Source organism: Kwoniella pini, chromosome 3 (assembly GCF_000512605.2).
Source record: "Kwoniella pini CBS 10737 chromosome 3, complete sequence".
NCBI lineage: Eukaryota > Fungi > Basidiomycota > Tremellomycetes > Tremellales > Cryptococcaceae > Kwoniella > Kwoniella pini.
The window spans coordinates 79802-91393 of NC_091718.1; the positions used below are offsets into that span (position 1 = coordinate 79802).

At 39.8% G+C, this 11592-nt stretch overlaps 4 protein-coding genes across 4 annotated transcripts; all 4 read right to left on the reverse strand.

Annotated features, from left to right (window-relative positions):
* Positions 1–150: 150 nt before the first annotated feature.
* I206_102230 (uncharacterized protein) lies at positions 151–4762 on the reverse strand (the record flags this gene model as incomplete). The annotated part of the gene is made up of 24 exons (XM_019159290.2): positions 151–209; positions 272–291; positions 355–411; positions 475–746; positions 807–837; positions 895–1114; positions 1171–1241; positions 1306–1433; positions 1492–1547; positions 1603–1649; positions 1700–1768; positions 1825–1951; positions 2012–2037; positions 2088–2179; positions 2236–2260; positions 2328–2591; positions 2649–2674; positions 2733–2827; positions 2886–3039; positions 3115–3222; positions 3282–3299; positions 3364–3426; positions 3518–3650; positions 3765–4762. 24 exons carry the CDS (start codon positions 4760–4762, stop codon positions 151–153), a joined length of 3159 nt encoding a protein of 1052 aa, XP_019007584.2.
* A 637-nt stretch (positions 4763–5399) lies between these two features.
* I206_102231 (uncharacterized protein) lies at positions 5400–6540 on the reverse strand (the record flags this gene model as incomplete). The annotated part of the gene is made up of 2 exons (XM_019159291.1): positions 5400–5650; positions 5712–6540. 2 exons carry the CDS (start codon positions 6538–6540, stop codon positions 5400–5402), a joined length of 1080 nt encoding a protein of 359 aa, XP_019007585.1.
* Positions 6541–7138: 598 nt separating this feature from the next.
* Positions 7139–8364, reverse strand: I206_102232 (uncharacterized protein; the record flags this gene model as incomplete). The annotated part of the gene is made up of 2 exons (XM_019159292.1): positions 7139–7476; positions 7569–8364. The coding sequence occupies 2 exons, from the start codon at positions 8362–8364 to the stop codon at positions 7139–7141; spliced, it is 1134 nt and encodes a 377-aa protein (XP_019007586.1).
* Positions 8365–8766: 402 nt separating this feature from the next.
* On the reverse strand, positions 8767–11335 carry I206_102233 (uncharacterized protein; the record flags this gene model as incomplete). Its single annotated transcript, XM_019159293.1, has 13 exons — positions 8767–9382; positions 9456–9638; positions 9698–9854; positions 9928–9970; positions 10043–10189; positions 10244–10372; positions 10518–10643; positions 10703–10769; positions 10844–10944; positions 11032–11062; positions 11117–11148; positions 11209–11238; positions 11297–11335. The coding sequence occupies 13 exons, from the start codon at positions 11333–11335 to the stop codon at positions 8767–8769; spliced, it is 1701 nt and encodes a 566-aa protein (XP_019007587.1).
* Between the last annotated feature and the right edge of the window lie 257 nt (positions 11336–11592).

An 11592-nucleotide genomic window follows, 5' to 3' on the forward strand; every position in this document is an offset into this window, starting at 1 on the left:
ATCATCACTTTGAATACTTTACGCAGTCATGATTCAAGTTATCTATTGCTACAGTCGACTTCACTTTTCATTCCATCATTTCATCATTAAATAATATCATTTCAGTCATGGCAAACTAGTTCCAACTGCAAAGTAACATTTCTTTATAATCTATTCACCAGCGAAAAGCCTTACGATAAGGTACGAAGTGGATCCTACGAATCGGAAGACTGATCAAATGTATAAGTTTGTCAGCTAGACTTCATAACATTGATGCTAATTATACGCTCACAAGCAAGACCTGCCACGGTACTATATGGGATATCACGATCAGCCATATTACTTAAATAACCGCAGTTGTTATGCTGAGCTCACTATAACAAGATACCCATATAAGTAGTAGCCAATGAACTATCTCCACCACTAGTTTGTCTACCCGACACGTCAAGAAATTAACAATGCCCGAAGCCAGCTAGAAATAACGGTTACACTCACAATATAGCAGCTGCTAAAGCACCATTGGACATGGTCCAAGCTAACAGTACATTTGTTCTCACATTCTTATAATAATCCTCCTGCTTCTGATCATCCGAAACTATCTTGACTTCTTTTGGAGCTTTCGTTGCTAGTACTCTTAGCTCCGACGCATATACTTCGTTCAAATCTTGTTGTTCTACAGGGATATCTACTGTGACTTCGTCCTTTGAATCGGATTTCACTACCCCTAAATCTTCTGAAACCTTATCTGAACCTTTTGTTCCCCACGACTAAGATGATTCGTCAGCATATGGAAATCATGTCAAGCTTGCAGTAGAAGGCTGACTCACAACATCATGCACATTACAGAAAGCATAAACGCTATACACCCAAAATATCAGCTAGATCGACCATTATGGACAAAAACGTTAAGCTGACTTCAAGACGTTGACGTAACTCGGGGCCAATAGCAGGTATTGTAGGAACGAAGTGAGCATATGCCAAGGTTCTAAAGCCAAGAGGGAGGAAACAATATATAACCCATATGTCGCTGCCAGAGAAACGACAATATTCCTGAAAATCTTGTTTCCGAACACGTCGTCCGCTGTAATGGTACCATCCGCCGTTATACTTTGTATACCTCTTACAGCGAGATAAACTAATTTTCCCTTTGTAAGTATCTAGTAGTGTAAACAAAGCAAATGTATAGCTCACTAGCCGCGAAAAGCATGTATACAGTGATCAGAGCGAATCCAACCATACTACTCGTGTAACCAATCTTTGATCTGAAGAGACACGGGTCTCGTGAGCCAAGGATGCAAAACAAAGGTGAAAGGGTTGGTGGCTTACCCTGCTGGTCGATTACCCAAAGCTAAGAGGAAACACCAAAGCAATAAAGCGATATATAGATAATGCAACGGCGTATTGACGTATTTCCATGCGGATCCAAGCGAATTTAAGGAACTGGTCAAGACGAACTATGGTATCCATATCAGTTGTGACCATATCTCTTGAACGCAAGGATATCTAACTTACGAAAGCGATGTAGAAGTTGCCCAGAGCGAACCAAGCGAAAATCATGCTGAGCGTTTCTGTTCGATAGGGAAATTAGCTTTGTGCCCCAAGAATAAGGGTTGGAGGACTAACGATAGACAAGCTCCACATGCAGGAACAGCTTTCTCGTAAAGGAATGTCTGCTCGATTGATCAGCTAAATCACCATGTAAGGGACAGAATATACTCACGAAGACCTGTACAAATAACCGAAATGCACTATTGAGTGTATAGCAGCGAAGAAAGAACCGTTCAACCACCTATCGACAATCTCACATTAGGATATTGTGCATGTTGAGTGTTTGCTCGTACGTACCTTCTTCGCTGGGAAACCAATTCTGGCACAGTATCCGGAACATCTGTGATTGCATAGGCGGACTTCACGTAGTGTAATTTCCATTTACATTGCCTTTTACTAACTAATTCCCAACATAAGATACGATCTACAGTGCGAATAAAACGTAAGCTATGGAAATTGAAGTATTCCTAAGTTGGACACCAACCTTCGGCAAGATACATGTTTGCGGAGCTATGACAGGGTCAGCCGGTGGTTTAAAATCAGATCGACATCTGGCTTACAAGATTCCCGCCCCCGCGCCATGCATAGTCTCACCAACAAAGTATTGCTTTAGTGGTCCGTTGCCGTGATCGTCATTCAACAATGCGATGTACTATAAGCGAATCAGCTCATTTCCATAAGCCCAGGACGGAATACTGAACAGCTCACTCTGTATGCTGAGAATGCACCGGGTCTATCCAATTGATGTTCAGCTTGACATTCTAAGTGTGGACGATTGTATGAAACTATGAACAACTTACAATACGGTGATATAGCCAAAGACACTTTCTAGAGGTTTATCCAGGATATTCGACATCTTATATTCGAAATTTTGAGCAGCTACTAAGGGGTTCAGAAGGTTCTTCCAAAACATCCCTTTCAAAGCTACGATCTCTCCACATGCACCTCCAACTGAGGAGTTGATGTCGAATGCTTTCCATAGATGATAAATCGAGTCTGGACCAGGCTGAGTCCCGACATCCAGCAGAACGCAAACATTTGGCTTGAGACAAGCACCAAATGCACTGCGTGAGAACCATCGGTCAAGATCTCTAATCCCGATCAGAAATTGATATACTCACTTGAAGAACCATCGATGACTGTTGATCTGGTTTCAGAAGAGTATCAGTTGCAGTCGGGACACGCCAACGATCAGTCTCACTCACTTTCTTCTGATTCTTTTCCTTCATACAGAATATCATCTGTATAGGAACAGTATTCGAACCTCCTGGACCAATTTTTCCATTCGATGTGATGGATACTTGACAAACCACAGATCAGCTGCAATGTCCTGTAATGTCCTCCATCACACCACTCACGTTGTGTAGTATATTCGTACAAATGAGCTGTCACGGGTTTCCCGTTTACAACGTTTTTCCCTACCCCCTCTTGATACACACCTAGGGCAGCTAAAACAGACCTAGTCCTCGGATTGATTTTCAGTCGGCCATCCGCTACTATGCAGACTACGACCTATATCAAATTATCAGAATATCGACCTTCATACGGCTACAGCGCTGAACGATAGAGGAGACAAAGTGGACGAACCTTCTTCCAACCTTCCTTACCCCATGTCTTGCTCTTTGATCTCGTACATAGATGTGCGATATTCTGCATGATACCTCGCATTGTCCTACAGAACAGAACGTCGTCTTCCTATGATGCATTTCAATTTAGCTTTTAGCTTGAAGCCAGGTCCAGGCGGTTAAACGTACATTATACATGGTGATGACCTACATAAGCATAAGTAAGCGGAATTAGATGTGTCAGAAATCTACACAGAACCGATGCACTCACAATGAACAGCTCAACCTGTCGAGGAGGATCATACAGTTTCTGACGAAGGGTGTACTTGTCTTCCTACAGTGCGACAAGATGATTAGCGAAGAAGAAAGTCAGACTCATCCTATCTCAAATTTCGGTTGTAGGGAGGATGATAGCGTAGACTCACCACAAAGTCATTAGGATCACATGTCACAGCTGTATACCTCATTTTCGTGAATTCGTTGTCGTCTCTTATGGGGCATTGATCCAGTAGCATTGTTGGAACGTCTATATCCAATACTAAATGTCCTCGGAATAACCTGATTACGCACATAACATTAGCCTGCGACGGTCTTTTCATACGACGCAGATATCGAAAAGAACGCAGAGGAAAGCAGCGGGGGTTTGGGGATTACTAAACGGTCTTCACTCACTGTACTCTCTTTTGAGTTCTATTCCTCCTTACTACTCTTGGAGGTAATGGTCCATAGTGCACATTGACCTCATCTTCATCCTGGTTCGGTGGAGCTGCATATCCATTTCTTTGTTGCTCATTATCCTCCCATCGGCCTGGTAACATACCTACATCACCACCATTCCCTAATGCAGGTCCAGTATCGCTCAATTGATATCCTCTTCCATTTGGTCCATTCATAGACATTGCCGAAGTACTCTGAGGTATACCGAATCTTGGATCAGGAGCTGCATGTGATAAAAGAGGTGCAGAATCGTTTATATCATCATCTTGATTTCCTGCTACATGATTATCGTATCCATGAGGAGGATATGAAGGTCTTTGGCCTAATCCCACTCCCATCATTGAAGAAGAAGACGAACTTGAGTGAGGCAATAATGGTGGAGGTGACGATAATCTATGATCTGATAATCCACCATAACTTGATTGATGTGCAGAATAGTATGAAGGGTTGGAATCGAATCTTGTACGTGGCGGTGATAAAGGTGCAGGAGTAGGTGATGCATAAGGATTTTGATTCCCTTGAACTGGTATTGAATACCGAGGACCACCTATCTGTTGAGGTTGATGAGAAGGTGATAGAGGTTGAGAGATATGATGTCTATTTCCTTGTGGTTCTGCCCATCCTTGGGGTTGATGCTGAACGGGTGCTGAAGGTGGATTGAATGGATCTCCATATCCAGGTGCGGGTGCAGGAGCATGATAGATCTGTGGAGTGGAATGAGCTTGATTCAGCGGAGGTGGGGTATCATAGGGGTTTGTCATAAGTGATTGATTTTGGTGTTGAAGAGGTACAGGATCGGAGGGGTAATGATGTGAACCTGCGCCATATGGAGGTACTGATTGTTGCTGCTGTTGATGAGGGTATGAAGGGAATGCTTGACCCGTGGGAGAAGTATACCCTTGCTGTTGGCGTTGTTGGCCATGAGGTGGTGTATAAATATCACCAGGATTCATCTTGATTGACAGCTAAACGAAGTACGTGGTTAAGGTGTTTTGGGTATGACTACGACTCAATCAGATCCGCAGGTCTGAATTTGGTCAACTGGGTACTCGGTGGTTAGGGGCGTGTCACGGTATATATGTTGTGCAGCTGAGTTGACTTGATCAGCACTGGTTCGCTGGTTGCTTTCACTGGAGAGACCTGAATGAGACTATGATTGACCAAGATGACGCTGGTTGTCGAGTGCGCACTGGCAAGTAGTATATAAGAGGATGTTTCATATTGATATAATTTCATGTTGTATTAATACCCCTCGCTGAATGAGGCGGGGTAATCTCATCTTTTACCCTGAAAATCACGCGTCAGGTTGGCAAATTGATGAAAGAAATCAAAAAAAAAAGCGGTGAATCCGAATCCGAATAATACGAGAGACCGAGAATATTCATAATCATACTCTATGCAAGCACAGCATTTGACTGAATGCCATCAAGTACGTCAAATACATTGAGCCAAAGCGTTTTGCTTTAGTTTTCAGAATGGATCACTCCGGCTGGTATCAATCTCATGAAACCGATACTTTGCCATCAGCGATATAGCATGAGGTACTCTTAGCCAAACAAACTAGTAAGCATAAGTACTAAGACCAGCGATCTAAAGTCGAGTATGTGAGAAAGACATTGGCGGTCTACGATCCGTTGTGACGGATGGTCCAGACCAAGGTCGACCTTGAGTATAGAATGATGGTTGAGCGCTAGAATAAGCAAATGGTTGAGTAGTAGTTTGAGCTTGAGCTTGAGCTCGAGCCTGAGCTAATTCTTGGATTCTTCGATAGTGGAAATTGAGTGGCGCATCTCTACCATTCACCGAATCCATGTATTTGTCCCAATTAGATCTTTGAGTACCTGGTCATGACGGGGAGCATCAGTGTGATAAAAATATGATGATGTTATATGGAAGACATACCGTTAGAAGTTCTAACTAGAACACTACCCCATATATCATATTGCTTCTTAGCAGTCTCAGGGTGCAATCTGGCACTTCGTAAAGCATTATCTAATATCTGAATGTTGTCCAATCTCTTATTAGCGTTTTCAAGTACATCCATTTCTCCGCGAGATTTAGCGAGATTTGCAGAATTTGTCGTATCTTCTTTCAATTCAATTAAGTATTCATGGAACGCTTGAGCTTTAGTAGTTTGGCCTAAAGAACTATTCCAATACCCTGCAAAATTTTGATCATTTTCACTTCCCATTTGAGTGTTTCTAAATGGAGTTCCATTCGTTTGTGTTTGATATTGAGGTTGGCTGGTTCCGAATAAATTATTAGCACCACCGAATAAATTATTCAACATTGGATTTGATGTTCCAAGTGGGTTTCCAAATGTCTGAGTCTGATTCGGTGTTCCGAATGAACTACTGAAGGGCGAACTTTGACTTGGTCCAAAGGGACTGGTTGTATGGTTGAACGGATTGCCGTATGAAGAATCTTGATTAGCTCCAACACCATTAAGGAGATCCCTCAGCGAAGAATTCTGATTACCTCCAATACCGTTGAGTAGATCATTAAGTGAAGGGTTTTGAGTCGTGTCTCCACCAGGATTGGAAGGTGAAGTACCAATCTCTTCCCAATGTACAGGTTGACCATTTGGTTTGTACCAGGTATTTCTCGCTGACGATGAATTAGAAAATTGAGTTGGATTTTGGGTAGAAAAAGAAGAGTTATTAGCATTACGTGCAGCTTGTTGTTGCTGAAACAATTTTGCAATATCTGCAAATGTTGCTTGATGTGTCATTTTGGTTGGTTGGGATAGTTGTTATCGAGTAATGAATTATTGTGGAAGTGGGGTAGTGATTCAAAGATATGAAAAGTTTGGAAGAGTGGCAAAATGTGGCTTTCTCTTCTTATGCAGAATCGTGTCAAATACATCCTGAACTACCTTTTCACTGATATGTAAATTCGAATTGACCTTGCTCCACCTCAAAGGAGATTCTTATAGTCTCCTTAGACTTTCCGAATGGTACAAAAGAACTGTTGAATATAACAAGAAAATGACGTACCGGTTTTGACTCGATTTGAGGTATGTTTTCTGAGGTCGAGAGCGATTCTTCGGAAGGCGAAAATATAATTCTCAAATCCGAAGTCGAATAATAATGTTGAAAAATAATGTTGAAATGTAAGATTGAAAAGTCAGATTCGCCAGCACTGGCAAAACAATTAATATCATACAAAAGGCGCAACGGTCAATGCATATATGATTTTTAAAACTTTACATGAACAATGATCCTAGTAATGCTACGAATTTTACTGACACTATTGATGATATATACGTTAGGCGATACAAATACTATCTTGAAAAGTAAGACCGCTAAACAACTAAATTTCACACGAAATCAAAAAAGATTGGAAAAAGTAAAACCAGTATTACTATTGTTGTAAAGGCCATTTACAGAATTCGTGAAAGAATTTCCACCATATGAAGGTTGTCCAAATGCTGGTGAGGGGTTTCCATTTTCAAAAATATTGGAAGAATTACCACTACCACTAAAAAGCCCACTCAATGGATTGGTATATGTATTAAATTGATGGTTATTATTAAATTGATTCATAGGTGGAGAAGGTGGTGGCGAATTTTCATTATTTAATTCATATTGCCTCCAAATATTTAATTCTGTCTCTCTACCAATTTCAAATGTCATACAATTATCCCATGTTGATCTTTTTATAACCCCTAAATTCATTACAAAAAAGAAAAAGAAAAAAAAAAGTTAATTAGTTAAATTTAAATGGAAAATGTTAATAAAACTGAAAAAATATATTTACCATGATTATTAATTAATATACCTCCTAAATTTGAATAAATTGATTTAGCTTGATAAGAAGAAATTTCTCCATTTTCATGCTTTATACATAAGGTTTCTACTTGATTTTTAATATTTTGAGCTTTTTGTCTGAATTCAAGTTCATATAAAAGTTCTTCTGGTCTAAGATTTGAAATAGTTGAGGTTTTGTTAATTGATGTTTTATATGATCGTTCAATATCATTCTTGATTGAAATTAGATATTGTTTAAAGGCTTTTTGGCGAGTTTCAGGTGCAACTTGACTAGTACGCAAATTGTCGTTGATCGGTGATGACCAATAAATACTATCTGTATAAGTTTGACTTTGAACATTGGATCCAAATGGAGATGAAGGTGAAGATAATGGATTACTGAACTGATAATTATTCTGGAAATTAGTAGGATTCGATTGATAATTTGTTCCAAATAATGGTGAACTTGGAGCAAAAGAAAATGGAGATGAATTTAAACTATTATTATTAGATATCGTAGGGAAATTTCCAAAATTGAATAAATTAATAGGATTCTGATTAAACCAAGGACTACTTGCTATAGAAGGATTACTTTCAATCAAACTTATTTCATTACCATTTTTCCAATATGTATGTCTTTTTGTTCCATTTGAACCATTTATCGATCCTTGTTGATATAGTTGTCCAAGGATTGAAGAACGGCTTGCTTCATCAACTGAATTTATATTATTCGAAAAGGTCGTTGGGATTGAGCTTTGTTGAGACAACATTCGTTGCAATATTGCTTGTTTTAGGGATTCGTCCATTGTCAGTATAATTTGATTTACTTGCTCAGTTGTTTTAAAATATTGAGTATTACCTCGTATAGTTTTCAATTGATATAACGAGTCGAAGAGGGTAAGAAGATATAGTTAAACATGTAATGGCAAATCTAACTCGACTTATTATATTTGACTACTCGATTTGGTTATCCGTCCTTTTGCCACTTCGAGGGGAAAAATAATGTATAGAACCAATAAAGGATCAAAGGATACCACAAATGAAGACATTCTGAAACGAGTCATGGATTGTTCGACCATCATCGTAGAACGAAGTCCCTTGTTAGATACAATACCACCACCGACTGGGCGATACATCTATCGAATAACATTATTGTAATATCTATTGCATTTATAACCATGAAGTCTATAATCTATAAGCATTGCGTTTTAATATAATCTCGGATTACCCGGTATACCCTCTTCTCTATCTTCATTCGAACTATAACCTCCGTAACCTCTACTACGCTGTGATTCAGCATGGCTATTCCATCCAGCTTGCCGTTGATCACTCTGTATTTGACCCATTTCATCTGGAGTCGACCTCGCTTCAGGCCATTGTGTTCGTTGTGCACTGTGATCCCATGTAGGTGAGGTCATTGATTGCGATTGACTGACCGACCGGGAAGGAAAAGTGCCTGTCGGATGAGGAGATGGGAATTGTTCTTCTTGAGGTGTTATATAACGTGAACTGGCAGTCTGAGGACTGATTGTTTGTTGATCGGGTGTATGATATGGTTGGGAAGCCGGAGAAGCGTAATTTGGTGTCGAATCGGTATTTTGATTTTTATTGTTGATATTGCTATTCTCATATAACCTTTGATAAGAATTAGCAGATTTCAGTCCGGTACTTCCCGATCTGACAGGCCGAGGAGGAGAAGTGAAATTATCCTGTTTTTTTTGGGGATTTTGCGCCGAGAAACCGTTTGGAGTTGATTGATTCGCGTAACCTGTCTTGAGGTTTGATAACTCTTGTGGCCCATCTCCGATCGATTCTGGCATGAAACTATATGAAACGAAAAGATCGAGATTAGTAAGGCATCCTTTTCATGTGCACGTCAACTACAGACAGCACTCACGTTCTCTGTAATTTGGTCGATGAAGAATGTGTACCGGGTTTACCGCGAGCATAATCCACCAGAAATTTACAAGCCAAATATATCTCTACACCGAAGTCCGCCAAATTGATTGTATCCCATATAGCCTGGAAATATGTCTTAATCGAGGTCTTACGCTGATAAGGGTTTTTGATTGGATCAGTACTATAATTGGGACAAAAGATCAGCTTAAGATTCAACCATGGCGTAATGGAACATCTTACTAGTCGGTCCAGTTGTAGGCCCAGCCCATATAGATACTGAAGAATACCATTTCGACACAGGTACAAAGAGCTGAGAGACCATCGGAAACGTTGGTGGCCGTCCACAGAATTGTGCCGTGTATGACACCATAGTTCTGCAAAACTGAGAAGACAAAGCCTGGGTGTTATATTATGTCAGTCAGCGAACTCATATGACAAAAGGACGATAGAACGTAATAAATTGGACTTACTTTGATAAAAAGTGAAGAACACTATCAGTTTGATAGCCAAGAACTGTAGCGCAATATCACAACATTAGCTCCTTAGTCCTCTAATCGTTCAAGCCAATTTTGAAAGACTATTCACCTTATTGAGGGGCTTTCGACCTTTCAACTCATCCTTACACAATACATAAAATACAATCAAGCCGTACAGCGCGATGGAAATGGAGACGAAATCTACAGCTTCAAGGTAAACTTCTGCGAAGTGAACAGAATATTCTCCGGGACATAGCTGAAATGAAGGTACATCAGTAAGTGAGGGGCAGATGCTAAGAGATCCACTTACAACATCGTAGTAAAGGCATATTATACTGATGATTGAGATCAGGGGTCGAAGGACAACATATTGCATTACGCTGAAACTCAAAGCATGCCAGAAATAAGGCTTTGAAGCTCTAAATCGCCAGAAGTTAAACTATATCAATACAAATCCATCTGTCAGTGAAGCTCTAAAGGGATTACATGATAGGCTTTCACCTACTGGAAAACTATTATGCACAAATAAGCAGAGAAAACGATTAGCTCAAGGGCAGAAAACAGGAAGTAAAATTTAATGAGACGCACGGAAACTTCTTCTTATCTTTCTCAGCTAAAGCAGTTTTGATCTGTTGATCTGTCGTGTTCATCGAAACCAATTCCATAAGAAGCATCAAAAAAGCCGACAATGTTATCGCTTCGTAGGCCGTCTAGCATAGATCTGGTGTCAATCTACGAGTTGAGAGATACGAAAGGGGATCGTACTCACTTCCGCTAAGACGTAATATTCATATTCCCTGTAGTATCTATAAGAAAAGAAGGAAACGATAGAGTATCTGCGTGGTTATGAGATATGCATCAGCTGTATCACACGTTGATGTTTCATTGATGGCATACTAGCTGAACTTACACTGCGGGCATCAATAGTACTCTCATGACCTGTTTTTGAGCTGGTGGGTATTGATACCGTATTGCATGCATCGTAACGTTGAAGAGCGTTATCAGGGTAGTCTGTTGCATGAAGGATGATCAGCTTCAACATCGTTCTATTATCAATATTGATGATCCTGATGACTTTTGGCTTTGAATGGAACTCACAAGTGCAGCACATCCTCCAGCTACTGCCCATCTACATTGATTTGTATCAGCTTAAATCAACCCGGTATTTCCAGAATAAATTCACCCTATCCTATGCGCATCCCAATGTATACCGTCCTATGTAATCTAGTCAGTCTTTCGTTATCATAATGTGGAAATCAGAACGAAGATATGTACTGGACTGAAAAATACATCTTCATTCGCGTCCTGCGTAAAATGATAAGATCAGTATAAGTCAGATTTTATATATATTTTGAATGCTCACAGTGACATTTGAATTTGTCGATGGACAGTAAGCTACCATCCTTATTTATTCCTGATAAATGACTATAGAGCACGAAATCTTGATGATCTCCTTCAGAGCACTATGTGCACGATAATCTTGATTATGGAGATAAAGCTTGATCGAACCTAAGTATTTTATCGACAATCTTGAAACACCTTGAAAAAGGAGTTAAAGTTTATGAAAGGATTCAAATAATATTGTTTGATCGTTTCTTAATTTTGGTCAAGAAAGATCATTCAAATATTACAATTTAATGATAAGGTGAGGTATATAGT